Source organism: Protopterus annectens, chromosome 2.part2, assembly GCF_019279795.1.
Source record: "Protopterus annectens isolate FY-2018-M chromosome 2.part2, PAN1.0, whole genome shotgun sequence".
NCBI classification, from domain to species: Eukaryota; Metazoa; Chordata; order Ceratodontiformes; family Protopteridae; genus Protopterus; species Protopterus annectens.
Genome location: NC_056730.1, coordinates 98,667,820 through 98,689,052, shown reverse-complemented (window position 1 = coordinate 98,689,052; position 21,233 = coordinate 98,667,820). Strand labels below are relative to the sequence as shown.

The window sequence follows — 21,233 nt, the reverse complement described above, 5'->3', positions numbered from 1 at the left end:
ATTGTCTGTATTCATACACATGCATACAAAATTAACCTAAGAATGCCATATATCATATAAGGATTTCAGTGCACCTTGATGCTGAATTGATCCTCATTCAGGAAGTAGCACCCCCTCCCTTAAAGCCCATCTCAGTATCAGCAATCCATCTACATGGTGTTGGAGTAAAAACCATAGCTTTCTACACCAAAGGCAAATATACTAACTATTGTGCTACTAAAATGAAGAAAATCCTGAATACGGCACCATGGCAAGGAATCAATACCAAGTAAAAACTAAATAAAGCAAAAAAGTTAAGTAAAATAAACATTAATTAGTAAAACAAAAATGTATAAACAAATATTAAGCAGGCCTATGTATGATGAGCACTTTTGGCAGAACTCGCCTTCATCAGATCGTAGTGTACAAAGGCTTCAATTGGTTAAAATAGTTATACATATCCAATCGTATTACTGCATATTGACACATCTACTTGTCACAACAAATCACAAATGAATGAGAAAACCAGGAAGTTGAATATTTTAAAAAATTATACCCAATCTGAGGGTTAGAATTCTTCTTCTTCAACCAATCAATAAAATTGGATAAAGCAGTCGCAAATACATCTGCTGTGTCATTGAAAGGAAAAAATAAAATAAAAACTAACGTCTCAATGTAAGCCAGCATGATTTGCACTTCACTTCGTGGAGTTAAGAAAAGCTAAGTGGCACAGTTGCAAGAATTATCAATCTTTACTGTCAAGTTGAACAGTGCACTTCATAAGACAAAGAAAAAATAATATAAACCACACCATTCATCGGATTGTGAACCCAAAAAGAACTGGTGTTCTAGAAAACCAAAAACCTATTTGTTTAAATCAAAGTATACGTAGTTAAACATTGTAAAAAGGACTGTTAAAACTAATAAGGTCTGATAATCTCATCGGTCTGCCTTTGCAGCAGCAGACATATAATATAATACAAATGGTACAGGATCTTACATAAAACTGACCCACTCATTATAAAGCAAGAGTTATTGACTTAAGATCATACATAATGCTTATAAACTAATAAGATCTGATGATCTCGTCCACCCGTCTTCACGGCAGCAGACATATAATGTAATACAACTAATATAGGATCTTTTATAAAACTGACCCGCTCATTATAAAGCAAAAATTTTTTTGAATTAAGATCATGAATAGTGCTCATGAACTAGAACTAAATTACTTAAGATGGGAACCTCTCTACCAATGAGAGGTTAGAAATTGGTCAGTGTAGCCAATCGATGTACAGCCAGTGAGCAATCAACAAACTTCTAAATGACCAATCAAGTAAGGGCTAGGTCATGTATCTCTTAATGATGCATACAAAGATTGCATCCATTATGGAGCCAGAATTTAAACATCATGACCAATAAAAGTGAGGCAAGCATGAGCAACAGTAAACTTCTCTCCCTTTGAAACTCACAATTACATGAAAATGCACATGCACTGAAAATCACAATTCCTCAACAATGCACTGAAACTCATAATTATTTGATGAAAAGCATGGAAACTCTTAAGATACCTTTCAACCTCTTAGTATAAGAAATCTGGATAAAATAATGGGTAGACAAATGCCCCAAATCAGGGAGACCTTTTAATTACTTCTCTTAGAAAGTTGCTGGAATAACATGTTTTGCATCATCATGCATTTTATGATGGATATAAAATCTGAAATCCAAATGTCTGTCATTATTTTTCAGTCCCTAATGATTTGCCAGAAAAATGCAAGTTTTAAGAGGATCAGGCTGGACAATTGAGAGGTATGAGTCTTTAAGCTGTATGGTGGTTGCTGTAGAGGATTCAGACTCTCGTTTCCTGTAACCAAGTTACAGGGTTTCTGCCCAAGCAAGTTAATTAACTAACCTGCCATCCCTAACTAGGGTATTACTTACACACATACACACCCATTACTAAAAGGCATCTTTGGAATGAATGTCCATCAGAAGAAGAAGAAGAAGGAAAAGATGCAAAGGAATCCAAGAACCCAAGCCACTTTAAATTCCATGTGCACAGAAGAAGAAGCAGCATTAAGAAAATGATTCATGCTTTGATACACACTGCTTCTCAGGATGTGTGAGTCAACACAAACACAAATGCAGAGTGCATTCTTAAAAAAGAATGCTGCTAAAAAACAGACATGTATTTTTTTTTTTAATTAGAAATTAAATGTTGTGGCAGACCCTAGCCTGCAGGCCCTACCAGCCAATGGGCCCTAGGCAACTTCCTAGGCTTCCTAGCACTGGATCTGGCTGTGCATGGGGTAATCCACAATACACATTATTTGTATCCACTGAGCCTGAAATACCACTTTTCATTTTTCAGTCCATCTTATTTTTGCTTTCTGAACTTCTCGCTCCATAACACTAAACATGCTTTCTCTCAAGCTCCTCCTCCTAATCTGTGTTACTTCCTTTTTGTCTTGGCCCTCCAGGTACCTGACTGAAAAGAGTAGGGGAAGTTCCTTGATGCCCTGGCCAAATATTCCCTGTCAGTATAAGTACCACCTCAGGTCTCCATTACAAGGAGGCAGTTACTTTAGTGGAACCAGATAAGTCAACAAAGGATAAATAAAATAAAAGCAAAGAAGAATTCTAGATGTGACAATAACAGTACTAGGAATGATTGTGATATGTGATGAGAATATAACAAAAATGTAAAAGATTAGTAGTTATATATGCATATATTAACATGACAGAAAACTGTTGTTTGAAGAAATTAAAATAAAATCTGTTAGTGAATATGAAAATAGTGATGGTAGAAGATTTTAACAGTAACCTGAGGAAAGAAAAAGGAAAAATAACACAGGATATTAACATGCTAAGAGTATTAAAATGTGGAGATTTAAAAGTAGGAAAAACTAGAGATTGGACATTTAAAAAGGGATTTTAAGACTGAAATAGATTATTCAGTTTACTGCAAAGACATGAAAGAAATAGCAGAAGTACAGATGGCAAACTTTTCAGATCATGCAACAATATGGGCTAGGATGGGGAAAGACACAGTAATAATAAAGGAGGAAAGAGATAAGGATGTTAATTGCAGAGTTTAAAAAACACAAAAAACTATAGGAGATAAAGAAATAAAAAGTAAAGATCATATGATATTGAGACCATTTTGGAAAAAATGGACACAGTGGTGGGCTGTGTATACGAAGTATAAAATATATAGTTAGAAGTGGAAAGAAGAATAAAAAAGAACTATAAAGAAAGTTTACACAATTATGAAAAAAGAGACAAATAAGTGACAAAATAAGGCAACTGGAAATACAGATGTATGAAAACAATACATAAAAAGCAAACTGATGTTATATAGGCAATTATTATTTTCTGAAAGGAAAGAAATAGGTGTTTCTCCTTATTTAGGGAAGAAGTAAAAATGAGAGAAGGATGGAAAAGAAAAGGCGATACAAAATACAAACAGGAATATATCATGGAGGTGGTAGAGAAATTTGTATGAAAACATATGAAAAAGAGGAGCTGGGCAAGAAGAATGGAAAGTGAAAAAATACCTGAAAAAGTAAAAAAAAAAATTAGAAAATTATATATGAACAGAAACTGCCCCACACCAGATGATCTGAATGACTTTGGCAATGATGGCCAAGTGTCAACAATGATTCTGGATGTGAAACTGGCAGATGTGAGTGAGACTGAAGTAAAGGAAGCCATATCTAAACTAAAGAATGGAAAAACTCCTGGAACAGACTAGATACAATCAGAGTTACTAAAGTATGCTACGCCTTCAGTGGAATATTTCATGTCTCTTGAACAACATATGGACTCAATAAAAGGTACCCAGTAAATGGAAAAATGGCATCATCATCCCTCTACCAATAAGGCAGATCTTAAGAGACTTCATAAATTGGTGTGGAATCACAACGCTGTCAGTCCGACGCAAAGTTTTTGCCAGTGTATTACTGAATAGACTGAAAGGAACAGTTGATGATAGACTCAGACAGGAACAGGCTGGATTTAGATCAGGTCAATCCTACACTGACCAGATATTTGCACTAAGACAAAATATAGAAAAAGCAACAGCATGGAAGAAACCAGTTACTGTCAACCTTGTGGACTTCAAAAAAGCCATACATAGACCATCACCATGGCACATTTTGGCAGAATACGAGATTCCTCCAAAATTCATTACACGCTTTAAGAGTCTGTATCAAGACAGGGATGTATACTGTCTCACTTATTATTTACAATAGTTATTGATTGGGTCATGCGGAAACCATTACATAGAAGTCAGTGGGACTGGAATAGGTCAATGACAAGCTATGTAACTTAGACTTTGCTGATGACATAGCTCTTATTTATACAACATGGAGTGGAGTGCAGACAATGACCACATCAGTGGAGAAAAAGGGTGGGAAAGTAGGCCTCAAAATGAATACTGACAAATGCAAAGTGTTGGTCAGTGAAGCACAGAATGACAAAAAAAGACATAACAGCTACAACATCAATATTAGATATGACAGAGAACTTCTGCTAGTTTCATCACTCATACAGGTAACTGCAAGAAGGAAGCTCTGGTTAGACTTGGAAAAGCAAGTGCAGCATTCAACAGACTAAACAAAATCTGGAGATCAAAAAACATTGTACTGTCCACAAGGGTGAAGCTTTACCAAGCACTGGTGCTGTCTACACTCTTATATGGCGCTGAGCTATGGCCAATCAGAGCATCAGCCATGAGAAGACTTGAGGCTGCTCATCATAAATGGTGAAGATGCATTTTGGGAATATCATGGCAGGACAAAGTAAAAAATGAGAGTGTTAGAGAAAGAACACAACAACTGAAACTTGAAAATATCATTATGGAAAGAAGACTATGTTGGTTTGGTCATGTTAACCGCATGGACACTAGCAGAATTCCTATACAATCCCTCAACTGTGAACTAGCTGAATATAATAGAAGACCAGGCAGACCTTGACAAAACCTGAAAGGAGTTGTAACAAGAGAGCTCTGTCACCTGAATATCACTTGGGAGGAAGCTAAAGAAGGAGCAGCTGATAGGACATAGTGGAGTCACCTTGTGGCCCAATGTATCATAGATGCAGGGTGAACCAAAGACCGAAGAAGAAGAACTATAGAAGGTGATAAAAGAAGGTAAAAATGAATAAGCACCATGACTGGATGGTATATGTTATGAATATTATAAGGCAATTAATAAAGATGTAAGAGAATTGTTTTAAATATTAAGTGAACGGACAAAGGAAGGCATAATGGAAGAAGAAGTGATAAAATTGATATGGAAAAAATGATAAAAGATACAGAACATTGAAGACTTACAAGGTTAGGAAATACTGACTATAAAATATTTATCAAGCACTATCAAAAAGGATGAAGAAGGAAGTGGATGAAGTAGTGGTAATAGAAAGGGTCTATAGTATAAAAGGAAGAGAGGTGAAAGAACTGTTAATTATAGTGAAATAAGAATTACCAGTGATATTAAAATAAAATGAAGTAAGATTGATAGCATGTAACACAGCTAAAGCCTTTGATAAGGTGAGTCATGAAGCAATGTGACAGATTTAAGAGGCATATGTATAGTAGAAAAAATATTAATGTAATAAAAATATTATGAACTTTCATGGCCAAAGGTTATGATAAATGGATAGATAGGAAGAATTAAGAGAGGAGAGCAATGCCAAATTAGTATGTTTTTATATGTATTAGTAATGAACGCTGTAGTATAGACGTATGTACGAAATAAAGGAGGCAAGATGGGATATGGAAGGAAAACTATATTACCAATATGCGTGACATATGCAGGTGATTTATTTCTAATAAAAAACACAAGGGTTGGGTAGGTGAGGTTGTAATAAATATTGAAAAGTTATTAAAAAGCTGGTTTGCAATTTAATAAAATGAAGTGTAAGGGATTTGATGAGATTAAAAATAACTAGACTATATTTCACAAGAAATGAAATAAAACATTGGGGAGTGTAATTTGATGAGCATAAACGTGAAATAGGTCAATGAAGACAAATAAAATAAATAAATAAAAATGTGTTAGCTTATGGAAAGGTTTTTATTTATCATTTCAGAAAAAAACATATATGACGAATACATATGTATCGGAAAAATAAAATATTTAGTGGAAATAAATATAATGTCCTTCCTTAGATCACTATTGCAATTTTCCAATATTTGTAGGTTATTATGCTAAGGATAAACTGATGTCCAGCCAGGACAAAAAAACAGCCAAAAAATTTTCTTGATGCTCTATACATCCGGCACATGACAGCCTAAGGGCATTGAGGTACATAACAGGATGGATGCGTAGGATCCTCCGACTAACTTGCACTAGTCCAAATGCGGTAGCTTCACTATTATCAGTCTGATTACCATGTTGCCATTCTGCTACCACTGCCAAGACATGGTCAGTTAAGTATCATACCAGAGAACCTTTTTTTTTCTTCCTCTTAAAAGGCATCACTCACCTGAACCCTCCCAGGAAGGCTACTCCTCGTCCGCAATGGGATCTTAACTTTGTTCTGGAAAAACTTACTTTGCTACCTTTTGAAATGTGGCTTCAGTTTCACTAAAATTCTGTACTTGTAAAATGGCTCTGCTGGTCATGCCTACATCTGCCAGATGAGTTTTTGAGTTGAGTTGAAAGCCCTTATGGCAACCCTACCTTTCCTTATGTTCCATAAGGATAGGGTTTCTTTAAGGGTTAATCCCTCTTTTGTGCCCACTAAATAATCTGGCTCCAAACCAATCTATCAATTTACATACCCCTTTCTGTAATCCAAAAAACATAGGTGAGAGAATCCTTCACTCTCTGGATATCTGGTTAAGATTCTACCCAGAAAGAACAAAACCTTTCAGAACTTCTGGCTAACTTTTTGTTTCCTTCCAAGAGGGTAAGATGGGAAGCTCAGTGTCCAAACAGACCATCTCCAACTGTATTTCCAAGTCCATCTTCTACTGTTATACCTTCTAATCTATGGTAAGACCCTGCCAACCACAGTGAAGGAGCACTCCATCAGAACAGTCTTCTCCTCCTCTGGTGCCTTTTTCAAAGGCATTGATTGTAGATCCATCCTGGTGGCTGCCAACTGGATGTCTGTACAGATTTTTACCAAGCATTACAGAGTAGACACATTTTCCATATCTAGAACCTTATTCACCAGATCTGACCACTTAGGACTGGTAGGCAGTACTTCTGTACCCAATCATACCACCTTCAACAATTGTTAGCTTTGGGAATCTCCTACAAGAATTGGAATATTGCAGCATTGATCTAAGGAAGGTCATAGCACAGTTATGTAAGAACTTACCATAGCAGCAGATGTCCTACTGATCACTGTTGCATGTTGCAACATTCCTTCCCATCCTCCCTCCAGCATCTTTCCTGCACTTTTTGGAATGAGGTGAGAAGTTACCTGCCTACTGCCTTACCTCATCAAGTTTATGTTTTCCTTCTCTACACACTTAGGACTTCTCCATGGTTCTCCTGGAGCTAGATTGTCTGAGGACACTAGCCACACACTTCTGTTTATGTACCCATATACCTATGGATTGAGGCCATACACAATAATTTAATTCGCCACTTTTTGGACATGCAGTTTCTGCTTCACTAAATTTGTTTTCACTTTGGTACCCTGACTGGATGTCAGGTTACCCTTGGCAACATAAGCCACAAATACTGGAATACTGGAACACTGATCAGTAAGAGGTCTACTGTTATGGTAAGCTCTTACACAGCTGAACTTTTCATACTCAAACAGAAACATAGGCATTAGAGTTTTTTTTTTTTAGTTTTCCTTGGGACTCAAGGCTGAAACGTGTGAAAAGAGGCCTAATTTACAAAAATAATAATGACAATAATAATAAAAATAATAATAATAAAAGAAGATGACTGAAAAATACAGTGGTGCATTAACATCTATGCATTTATTTTGGATAATAAGAAAGGTAAAAGTAACAGAAAAAGAAATTATAGGTAAGATGCTATATGAAAAGTATAAAAATGTATGGTAAGAGAAAAGGACAGAACAGAAGAAACATAATCTGAGGATAACATGAAATTATGGAAGTTAAAAAAATGATGTTGATGGGAAAAGAAAAGATTTTGGGAAAAAAATGGTATACTGAGGAAATAATTAAAAGAATATGGATCAAATGCAACACAAGCCTGATGAAAAGAAGGTTTCAAAATGTTTACAAAACAAGATTTTTTGTGAAGAATGTTACCTGATAAAATTATCAGTGAAAGGAAATATGAAACATAAAGCAATGGGGCAAAGTAAATGTGTTGGTTATAATGAAGAAGAAACAAGAAAACTGTTTTTAAATTGAAAAAGAATACAAAAACATTGGGAAAAGTTTAAAAATGAAAATAGATTGTAAGGATTTAAATGTACATGTATATGATATTATATGGGATGTATGACACAGTAGAGAAATGCTGATATTAGTAAATTAGAAAAAATACTGATTATGGCAATATGGGTGATGTGGTAAAAAGATGTGAAGATTTGTTATATAACAAGAAAAAGGAAGAGGAGGATGTGTTATACAAACTAAGAAGATGGCTGTGGAAAAAGGGCTGTAGGACAGAGGATAAATATAAAAGAACAAGGAATAAGAATATCATTGTCTAGTTAATTTCTTTTGTGATAATAGTTTGAAAATAATTTTATTATAAATGTAAAAACTGAGGGAGTAAATAATTGCTTTAATGTTTTTTGTTCTAGTATAAAATGAATGAAAATGTTAATTAATGACCATTAGTCTCCTCCTTATTTCTAGACTCTTCTAAAGCCTTCAAAACAGTTTGTCACAGTAAGATTCTACTTAAGATATCATCACTAGCTCTACCTTACTCCATCTTTCTATGGTTCAAAAGCTATGTGTCCAACAGGTATCAGTCACTAAAATGGCACTCCTCCCTCTCTCCATACCTCCTTGTCACCATTGGTGTACCACAAGGCTCTAACCTTGGACCCATCCTCTTTAACATTCGTACTAACACCCTCCACATATCAGGCCTCCCTAAAACAATACACAGATGACCTCAAATACACATCACATAACCTGGCACATTTTATTTATTTTATTTTACATTTGTTAACCGGGGGTGTCTGACTTTGCTGAAAAGGCCCTTTTTCAGCAGAGGCTGGGAGAAAAGCTCCACATAGAAAAATTACAGATACATTTAGATATTTACACATGATCAGTATACACACAAATTACAATAGACATCTTTTTACAGTGGTATGCAGCACATCAACAGTTACAGTGGAGAGAACAAACAAGAAACTATTAATTTTAAAATAAAGGTAATTAATAGATTTGTGGTGTACAGCTGAAAATTGGAACATAGGTAGAATACATCTCTAACAATTTGCTCAGGAAACTTTAACAGCCACTGAAACATGCTTTTGTAACTCAATTCATGCTTAAGCCCCCCCCCGAAAAAACACTTATTTTTTCCCCAAATCCCCTTTCTCTTGAAAAAAATAATATACTTTTTCCTAATAACACAACCATCAATGTCCATTCAAATAGCAAATTAGTAGGGATGATAGTGGATGATGATCTTAAATTTGTCTTGTATATTCAAAATTGCATTAAAAAATCACCAAAACTAGGATGCTTTACAGTGCCAAAAATGGTCTCACCAATGTAACTAAAATTCCAGTTGCCACTACTTACCTCCTCGTCTTATGGCGATCCTATATTTAATAACCTCCAGGCATTACAAAAAGCAAAACTTGAACAATGCTTCAATAAAGTGGCTAAATTTGAAGCAAATACCCCCTTCAGAATCCACCACTGTATAGTACTAAAAAGCCTAAATTGGTTAGAGCTATCCTATCAACTAACATAACACAGCTTCTTACCACCTATAAAATTATTCAGCATCCATCTGCTTGTCCAGCGCTAAATACCATTCTAAATAATTAAGCTCCCACTTGGTCATTACAATCCAAAGACCAAAAACTCTTTTCTGTCCTCAAATCTATCATCTCTGCTTGGTGTGGTCTGTACTTGTGTCATGTTACCAAGGCTTTGAACTCCTTATCTGTATCCATCAGGTCAATATACTCCATGCAGTCCTTTAAAACTCTTCAAAAAGACTTCCTACCTGAAATCAAGCTGAGGATAAACTATATCCCCAAATTTAAACAAGTACCTATGGATAGCTTACATCTCATCCACCCCCCGCTTATTCACTCACTTTTTTAGTTCAGTCAATTTCTGTCCCCTAACTATCCATTTAAATATGCCATAGCCCTGATTTTTCTCCTACATCATATTGCAATTTCTGTTTGATTATACTAAATTATCTTTAATCTCTCTGACATAGCTAAAACTTCTCTAAATATTAAATCATTGTGATACAAGTTGTATCTGTTCTTAACCAATGTTTTCCCATTATGTCTAATTTGGTACAATTATTTAAACTATACATGTTTTTCAGGTCCATAATACGAAATCGAATGTTCAGTTGACCGAACACCTAAACATCAAACTCGTAATATCAGAAGCAAAAAACAGCAAATGGCCGATTTAACGAGGGGAAAGATTTCCCTTGGCTGTTCACCGGATTTTGCTTTTTGTGCACTGTAGAGTGATCTAAGAGTTGGTATATTTAGTTAGGGGGGTGTGGGGGGCACAGCACCCCACATCAGGGGGTGTGGTGGGTGAAGCCCCCCACTTAGATTTGGTGTAAAGTTTTGTTTTTTGTTTTGTGGGCAATGGCCATTCTTCCCTGCGCCATTCGCTGTTTTATGGTTCGATATTACAAGTTAGATATTTAGGTGTTCAGCCACCTAAATATTCGATCTCGTAATATAAACCCCTGGATTTCCACCACATCTAAAATAAGGAATAAAATGTCCTTAAAGTGAGATTTTTAAAAGAAACTAGATATCTACAAAGTCTAAAATAAATGAAAAACTACAATAAACCAAGTTATCTCAGCACCCACTGCTCTGGCTATTCTTAATGATGTCAGGATAACTCATAGCACCAGACAAGACACACTAGTGATCATTAACTCTGAGAACAGTGTCTATTCACTTTCATATACAGCCTATTTCTTTCCCACAAAAGAAAGCCACTTTATTTATCTATTTCTGATTTTTCATTGTGATGAAAAGGAAAAACAATGGTCACAGTAATGCATTTCAGCATGTTGCTGGCAGATACATACAGTGCCCCCAGTAAGCTATATCATTGATTATTTAGCATCCATCATGCAACTATACTTTGGTTTCACAAAACCTGACTTTTCAGGGATATCCCCTTTTTCTGTGTAAACCACTAGTAGTTCATTCTGATGAAAGTTAAAAATATAATGGCCATAGGAATATATTTCAGATCATTTCTCCCAGATACACACAGTGCCCCTATAATTCCTATCAAAGATCACTCACTTGTAATCTTGTACATGCCATTTCCATTCACACATAACACTCCTGAGTCAAAGATAATCACTCTCCATGTACATCCCAGAATCTGACTGCAGTGAAAGTGAAATAAATAATGACCACAGTATTGCATTTCAATGTTTTGTTCCCAAAGACATATAAACTGTTTTCAGAATACCACATTAATGTTATTTTAATAGTATGGGCAAAGTCTGTTGTTATCACTGCCTGGAGATATACTTCATATCCTGACACTACTTGCTGTCAGGAATGTACATCAGAGAAAAAAATCCATTAAGACTAGAGCATCTCTTCCTCTTGGAATTGCTAGTAAATGACTATAGGCTGCAGGGACAGCACTGACATTAGTTGCTCTGGTTGTCTGATTTCAAGTGCTTATCTCACACAGTAACAGGGTATGAACTAGCCTGCAATGGTCTGTTATTATTTGACGGGGAAGAAAAAAATGTCCTAACTAGAATGATACACTGATACATTCAGTAGTTATATAGAATGAAGTCATTCTGTGTGGCATTTTTCATAGGTTCATAGATTCATAGGTAGGTACTAGGCTATTGGCCCTGGGGCCTATATAAGCCTAGCCAAAAAGTTCCCTGGCTTTCACCACACAAAAATGTTATTTTCCTGCACCTCTATCGAGCAGAGCCACAGAGGTGATCCCCGGGGTGAATTTCCTTTTTCCCACCCAACGGTCTAGATTCCTCTTAAAGAGGGCTAATGAGGGGCTTTGCTTGACATGAATGGGTAGTCTGTTCCAGAGTATGGGAAATCTCTGGGACAGGAATCAATCCCTCCAGCATGTTCTGTTTATTGTGGTGGCAAGATTTAGGTCCCTGGAGCCAGTGGCATGGAGAGATTTGGGTTTCTTTAAGTGTAGCATGTCCAACAGAACTGGGTTTGACATGGCTTTGTTTGTTAGGCAGAGGTCGCCTCTGAGAAGGTGATATGTGATGGAGTTTTTTGAGGCGGTCTGCATATGGCATCTGTTTGAGGCCGGTAATCCTCTTAGTGAGGTATTTCTGTGATCTTTCCATTTGTTGCAGATGTCTTGAGAGGTACATGCCAAATGGGGCATTGTACTCTGTGATGGGTCTGATGAGGGATGAGTAGAGAGGAACAATGACCTATTTTTTTCTGGAGGAGAACCCTTTAGTGATGAGGTGTGCCATGTAGAAGGATTTCCTGACTACTGTGGCAATGTGATTGTCAAAGGAGAGACTAGTGTCCACCTGTGTCCCAAGGTCTCTTATCACACTTTCGGTGTTAATAGGCTACCGCCTATGTGGTAGTTCATGGGTACAGTGTATTTCCCAAAGTGAATGATAATATACTTTTTGGCATTAAGCTTGAGGCCAAGACTTTGACACCAAGCGTCAGACTCAGTGAGGCCTCTTTGTAGAATGTCATCATTAGGCAATTCTATTATGGCTCCAAGTTTGCAGACACCTGTGAACTTTGTTAGCCAAAGACCTGCTGTATTAGCCTGGACATCTGAGAAATAGATGCCAAACAGGAGTGGACCCAGGACTAAACCCTGTGGTACTCTGCTTGTCTTTGATTTGAAGTCAGATTCGGAGTCGACTACTTTCACTGTGAGGGTTCTATCAGTGAGCCAGTTGGCCACCCATGTTGAGACATAGGAATTTATGCTCAGTCTAGTGAGTTTATCTATAATTCCAGAGTGGGGGATGGTGTCAAAAGCCTTGGCAAGGTCAAGATAGGCTGTGTGCACCACTTTACCCTTGTCCACGGCTCTGGTAACTGCTTCAAAGAAGTCAATCAGGTTTAGAAGACATGATCTTCCTTTTACAAATCTGAATTGAGTGGGGTCCAATGTTTGCAGGTTACCTATATATTTGTTTATAAGTTCCATGATGATATGTTTCATGGCCTTGCAGACCAGGATCATCAGTCTAATGGGGTGATAGTTCCCAGGGTCCTTGGTGGTGCCCCCTTTCTGGAGTGGGATAACCGTCACTGTGTGACATTCAGTAGGCACAAAGCCTGAAGTGAGGCTATGACTGAACATGGTACTTAGATGGGGTGCCAGTTCATTCTGTAGTTCATGCAGAATACATGCTAGGATATTGTCTGGTCCCATGGATGCTGTGTTTTTGGCTTCAGAGAGTGTGGTCTTAACTTGTGCATCTGTGACTACAAGGGCTATGCATTCTTCTGGTATAGGGATTGGCCCTTTGGGGGGGGTGAAGGGGGCTAAAGTTTGCACTGAACCTATCCGCCAGGATGTTGGCAATATCAATTGGTTCTTTTTATCTAGTGCTGTTGTTCCATAGCTTGGAGCAGATCTGAGTGTTGCCAGTGAGATTCTTGACATAACTGTAGAATGCTTTGTGGTTGTCTTTAGAATCAGTGGCAATTTTATTTTCGTAGCTAGCTTTGGAGGATTTTATGAGGGCTCTCAGCTTCTTACTGAGGGTGACCAGGGAGTTCCTGTAATCAGGGGATTTTACTCTTTGTTGCAACAGCTTCTTCCTTCTGTTGTAGAGTTTGTTTATGGCAGGGGACCACCAGACTGGCTTCCTTTTTTTGGAGGATAGCATCTTGGTTCTGTTGGGGATGGCACGATCCATACACTTCTGTATGTGTTTATACAGTGCATTTGTATAGGATTCAGCAGTCATACCTCTATTATCCATCTGCATAGGTGTAGTAAACTTTGCCACTTCTGTCTTAAGAAGCATGAAGATAGCTTTGGAGAAGTTTTTTACAGTGGTTTCCTTAATGGGGGGGGGGGGGGTATTGATGTCTAGGGTGATTAGCTTATGGTCAGATTTGACCAGTGAAGAGTTGACCTCTGGAGTGGAACATCAGTTACCCATATTGGTAATGACCAGGTCCAGGATACTGCTGCCCCTGGCAGGGGTATGGACAAGCTGATCCAGGGTGTTGGAATTTATGAATTCCAGAAAGCGTTCAGCTAATGAGTTAGTACTTGAGTAGTTTTCCCATTTGATGGTGGGGTAGCTGAAATCTCCCATTATTAGGTATTGGGCTGTACCTTAATATTATCCAGTATATCGAGGAATGTGGAGTGGGCATCCTGGGGCATGGTGGGGGATATGTAGCAAGCTACAACCTGGACTGCAGTCTTGCCCAGTGTTAGCTGCACTTGGATAATTTCAGATGCATTATGTTGAGCAACTAGGCTGAAAGTGTGGATATCCTTAATGAATATGGACACTCCTCCTCCTTTAGTGTTTTGGCCCAGGTTAGGTGGTCGAAAAGTGTGGTATGAATTATAGCCTGGTAATGCAGGGGTGCTCTCCAGAGCCTTGAACCAGGTCTCTGCTACTGCACAGATGTCAGTGTTCTCCATATTGAGGAATGCTTCGATTGAGTGCATTTTGAGGTTTAGACTTCTAGCAATGAGTAGCATTACCCTCAGGTTTTGCTTGCTTGTATCTGCTATGGTGGTGGGTTTGTCATTTGAACCTTTCCTAAAAAAGGCACTATAGGGGTGGCAAGAGCCTTAGCCAGTATCCAGAATCCCAGGGGTGACAGATGCAGGCCATTTCTGGAAAAGCATCGTGGTCTGTCGATCATGTCATCCCAGGCAGACAGATACTGGATCCCCTTTGAATGACAGCAGAACCTTAGCCAATTGCTGAAGTCAATCATTTTGTCCTTGTACTGTGGTATCATTCTGGGTGATGGCAGGATGCTACTCAGGGCTTGGGTCATACCTGCCTTGGCTACATGAAACGAGAGCTCTTCCATGTCTCTTTTCATTTAGTCCAGGGAGGTAAGTCTCAGGTCATTCACACCAACATGGACAATGACAGAGTCATATTTGTACTTGTTGTGGAGCGATCTGAGTGTGTAAGTTATGCGGCGGATCCTGGCAGCAGACAGGCAGCTGACAGTAACTTTCTCCTTGCTTAGCCTGGTGAGTGGGACATCAGTGCGCCTGACTATAGAGTCGCCTTTGACAAGTATGTTGGGTAAGTATTTTTGCCTTAACGGCTGAGGTTGAGTGACACACTGATTTTGTGGTCTATGTGTCATATGGGTAGTGGGGGGGTGATGATTGCTTGCATTTCTGCTTTGGATGTCTCTGTTGTTTGGGAAGATTTTTATTGAGAGCCTCTGTGAATGTAGGAGTGTGTTTTATGTTACTATGTGTGGGTTTAGGTGGTGTATGATTTGATGGACTATGTGTTGAGTATGGTGTGATGTAGGTGTTTACCTTCTACTCTTGGCTGTCTAGTCCAGTCTTGGCTGGAGAGAGCTTGGCTTCCAGTTTGGTTATATAATTGCATCTCTCACAGGTTGTAGTGTTGGGTGGTAGGAGGAGAGGTTTGTCGGTGTACATGAGGCAATTCTTACATTGCCTCAAGATGCCCAGATTCATCAGCTGGACAGGAGAAAACACTGGGAACTGACCCTTAGACATGCCTAGATAGGTGCTTTCTAATTTAAGTACTAAAAAAATGTTTCTCCTCCTGACAAGTGAGGAAAGTTGAGTACTGCAGTAGTTTGTAGTTTGTTCAGTGCTTGCAATGAGTTTTGAACAATTGCTGAGCACAAGGATGCAGTTTTGAGTTATAAAACTAGAAGACTGGCTAGTTCAAAGGGAAAATTTGAAAAGTAGACTTTCTGGCTTTCTGAATAGTTTAACCCTGGTTAAACGGCGCTGAGCAACGCGCAAAACCATGCAAACATGGGTTTTTAAACAGAAAGATGAAAGGGATAGAAATAGCGCAAAATGGTCAATAAAACCACAGTTAAATAATCAGCCCTGTCAAATCTCAGCCCCCGGACCCTGTGCACTACAATCACAGCAATGTACCACTACACCATTTTTTGATCATTTTAATTGGAAGCTGCAGATAAATAATTTTATTATTACAAACAACATACTAAAGTACCATTAGAATGAGGCTTTTTTTGTTCATTTTAAAAATTACTAGATACCAAGCCTAAAATAAACAAAAATGATATGATAAAGCTATTTCATCAACCACTGCCATAGCAATTCCCAGTTGTGTCAAGATAATACACAATATATGGCTCAGGCATTAAACTGACTGTGTCTGTGTGTATTTTACATATATATATATATATATATATATATATATATATACGTATATATATATATATATATATATATATATGTGTGTGTGTGTGTGTGCATCTGTGTGTGTCTGTGTGTATACATACATATGCACATGTATCTATAAATATATATATGTCTATATATATGTATATGTATGTAAAAACAGTGCTATAGTCAATGCCTCATTCAGAATTTGAGCTCTGGGTCATAGTGAGAATTGTTATGTTGTCTGACAAGAAGAAAACGTGGTGCCTTGCAAAAACATTGCATATGCGATAGTTATATTAACCAAAGCAGGGGAAATGTAACTAACAGCACAGTTTTGTCAACTTTACATAGTCTGAAGCATAAGAAGAAGTACTAAGTACTTACCCAAAGTAAGTGTAGAAAAGGATAGGGCTGAGCTATTTTTTGCCCCAGCCTGGTTACTTGCCATTACATATACAGTATATTGAGTACCTTGCTGTAGAGAATGTAGTTCATGAAATCGTACACCTGCTTTCACTGTTACAGCTGGAAATAAATCAAAAAACAAATGTAAATTATGATGTAAAAGGGTAGCACTGCTCACAAGCTTAAATGTTATACCATCATTAAAAAAAGTTAAAGTTACTTTAAATCTGAAAAAGACTGCATCATGCAGTAACGGTAACTACAATGTATAAGGCAAGGTAGTGACAAAACATATTACTCATTACCACTACAAAATGTTGCTTGTGAGATTAATGGGTAAGAAGGATGCTTTATAAGTGAAGACATAGCAACATGAGACATCAGTCAAGATAAATGATATAGCCTAGAAAGTGCAGTATTACCATTGAATTAGTCAAAATAATATTCTGTGACTAGCTACAACATGTCTGGCACACTGGAGCCTATAAAGGCAAATGAAAAGCCAGAAAATGAATGAATTGTCCAAATCATCGTCAAAAAGAACTCCAGCAAACCACCTTGGTTTAAATAAATTTAATCACATATAAAGAGTGTGCCAGACTGAGTCTGGTTTTTGGTATTAGCTTTATTTTACTCAGTATTTTACACTGTTTTGTGTTTCTTAGCCAAAAAGTGTAATGTAAATTTCATTCTTATTCTTTATGTCACTCAAGCAGAAGTGATCATGATGAAAATTAGTTGAATGATCGGAAAGAAAGCAAATATGTTGCACAAGAAGTTTCACAGTGGTAACATTTGCCAAAAGCATTTTTAAGAAGTGATTACACCTCAGCATTCCAATTTCATGATCTTGGGCATTACATATTGCTAGGCTAGTTGCTGGAAATTAATTCTGTACATGTATAAGATATCACTGGTTTATGTAGCTTCTTATTTCCTTGTCCTTTAACCGCAGATAACTAGCGTTCCCTGTCATATATTTAGTAGAGGGTAAGAAGTCTGTCAGTGCTGCACAGAAAGCTGAGGCTATGAGCCACTAACAGGCTTCATCTTGTAGTCCTTGCGTACTGTGTGACTCTGAGCAAGTCATTTAAAAAGGGTGAATGAAAGCAGGCAGCTGTATCTAATGGGCTTACTTGATTAATAGATTACTAAAATGGCAATAACAAACATTAGCACCTTGAATTTAAATATTGACATATTGAGTCTATTGGGAAAACCTATCAAACGTAATAAAATGTAACAGGAATTCTAACATGTTTAGCTGACAATGTACTAGCAGGTATTCAGCAGCAAACTGGATAGCTAAAGCCTCTGGGGAAGTATAGGGAGGTCTAGGTAATGCTGTGCCTTATGAATTATGACTTGGTGAGTTACATCTTCTGAAAAGAAAGGTATGATAATGATCTATCTAATGAAATATCTGTGAGAATTCTCTGCCAGTTTAACACACAGGGTTAGGACTAGGAACCACTGAGGATTCCCAGGTGTTTGTACTCTAAAGAGCAGGTTAAGTAAAGAGAGAAAAGAGAAAAGGAAATGGTGGAAGCTGACAGTTTGGGTAAAACAGTTAGTGGTTAGTCACTACACTACCTGCATGTCAGCAAGGAAGAAATCTGGAGACAGCAAGGGAAAATTAACTACAAAAAGGAGATGAAAAAACTTTGATGGGAAAGAGTATTGCAGCTGCTTAGCAAAACATATCCAGCATTTCAGCTGTAATTTTTTCTAACTGCACTTGGTGGATCCACTCAAGCTACTAGAAACTGAAAAGTGCTAGAAGAAAGACACTTACAGCATCAAAAAATCAATGTAGGTCACTGGCTTGTAATTAGGGGATTTGGAGAGCCCACCACCAGGGACGATATCAATCAGTTTCTGTTTTACTTACCCCCCCTCACAAAAATCTGATAAATATGCTCTAAGTGTATTTGTCTCCCCTTAGTTGTTGGGTAAAATAGTTTGCTTAATTACCTAGAGTTGTTGTTTTTCTCCCTATACTAGCTGTTGCTAGTGTATACGTAATACTAAGTAATACTAAGAAAAACAAAACAGCGGTTTTGTGACTACTGCAGTCTGTTATGATTTCCTCACAGTGCTGTTTACAAAAAAATAAAATCTATTTGTTTTAAAAATAGAAATTGCCAAGTGACTAAGGTTCCTTCAGCTTCCTACTTACCTGCAACCAAGACCATTTTGTTGATTGATTTTTTTCTAGTCACAAGCACACTGGCCGGCTCTATCTTATCCTGTAAGAATCAGCTCCCACTTGACCAATGAGGTAGTCCTTTATCCCACCCCTAAGGTACCTAGTTACTTTATTTAAACTTGCTAAAGACTGGGTGCCATTTTTAAAAATAAGCCAGATACTGGTCTTCTCTTCGCTGGTCCTGTGTGCTCCCCATGTAAGTATCCTTGCTATTTTCTCAGTGCTCCTTAAATTGCATGCTGGTGAAATGCAGGACTTAGAATATTAATAACATTTAACATACGTTCTTCTTTCATATTTGAATTTTTGTTGACACAAGGGGTAATGATACATAACTGTGTATATTGACTCTATGCCAACTGTTATCATACTTATTAACAGGCCTTCTCTGAAACGCTGATGTTATAACTCGCTATACTACTAAAATGACTAAGCAGCAATTTTAGTAATTATCTCTAAGGCTAGGTTTTACGTTTATAACGTATAGGCCCCATTTAAGAAACTTAAGGTTTTACTTGTTTAATGGTTTTAGTGGTGGTCACACAATTATTCTAAGTAAACTGGCACACTATTAGCATCCCACAAGACTGGGTTATATGAGTTAAACTAAAAGTCATAGCTTTTAATTGATTCTATATGTTTAAATTCTCTTTACTTTTCTACAAGGTTTTTCTCTTTGATTGTTCCTTTTACGTAATACTGACAGCATTTCCATAAGTATATTGTATTGTAGCATAGCTCCCATAAGACCTGTATAAAGTATTTAAGCTTCCTAACTGTATCTGTATGTATATCTCTCTATTTTACTGCAAGTCTTGGTTGTTCCTTTTACTTAAATACTGTTCAGAGTTTACATTAAGATTCATAGATTAGTACTAAGCTAACTGCCCTTGTGAGCCATTTTAAGCATAGCCAATTATCCCTTGTGAAACTTGAACCCAGCACCTTGTGCTTGTAAGGCAAACACCTTAACCATTAGGCCACCCTCCCAACCCTTTAAGTATAATGTATTATGCCATAGCTGCCACAAGATGTGCTTAGAGTAAGTGAGGAGAGGTTTTTATTTAAATAGAGCTTTACTACTGTAAGTATCAGCAAACATATTCATTCTATACCTTCTCTTTACAGAACACCAACTCTAGCAACCCCCCCTGAAAATATCCAGTATTTCAGCTGTAATGTATTTTAATTGGACTTGGCGAACCCACTCAAGAGACTGAGAACTGTAAAGTGCTGGAAGAAAGAAAATTACAGCATCAAAAAATCAATGTAAGTCATGGCCGAGACTCTGATTAATTAACTGACTTGTTAGTAGGGTACTTGGAGAGCACACCACCAGGGACGATATCAAGCAGTTTTTGTTTTATATACTCCCCCCACAAAATTTGATAAATAAGCTCTAAGTGTATTTCTCCCCTTAGTTGTTGTTGGGTAAAATAGTACGCTTAATTAACTATAGCTGTAGTTTTTCTCCTAGCTGTTGCTAATGGACAATAATAAGAAAAACAAAAGTTCCCTATAGCTGTTTTGTGATTACTGCAGTCAGTTATGATTTCTCCAGAGTGTTGTTTACAAATAAGTAAAATCTGCATACGTTAAAAATAAAAAAATCACCAAGGGACTACAGTTCCTTTAACTGCCTATCTACCTTCAAACCAGAGCATTTTATTGATTGTTTTTTTCTGATCACAAGCACATGGACTGGCTCTACCTTTTCCATTCATCCTTGCTTCCCTCAGGCTCTCTCCCTTCCCTTACGCTAACCCTATTTTCTACCTACTCCTGCTATGCTTATAGTTATTCCCAAATAGCCACTATCCCAAAGTAAAGCAATCCGGTCACAGTAAGACAAATCCAAATTTATATCATTCCAATTATCCAATGAAACTGTATTGTACTAAATCCCATACATCACACCCCACTTGCTTAACTACTTGCTGCTTTACATCTTTTAGTGTAATAAGTCATAAACATAGGTTCATAGGTAAGTACTAGGCTATCTGCCCATGGGCATTTATACGCCTAGCCACAGAGTGATGGCTTTCGCCTCCCCATTAGATTAGTAACCTGGGCCTCTGTCAACAGGGCTCCTGAAGTGATCCCATGGTAGAACTTACGATTACC

At 37.4% G+C, this 21,233-nt stretch overlaps 1 protein-coding gene across 1 annotated transcript in view; it reads right to left on the bottom strand.

The window, feature by feature from the left end:
* Positions 1-21,233, bottom strand: part of LOC122795553 (interleukin-31 receptor subunit alpha-like) — a 1,451,325-nt gene that overhangs the window by 88,963 nt on the left and 1,341,129 nt on the right. The window contains exon 14 of the mRNA XM_044063779.1: positions 16,880-17,020. Within this exon, the coding sequence (XP_043919714.1) occupies positions 16,880-17,020 (141 nt within the window). The remainder of the gene's footprint in view (positions 1-16,879; positions 17,021-21,233) is intronic.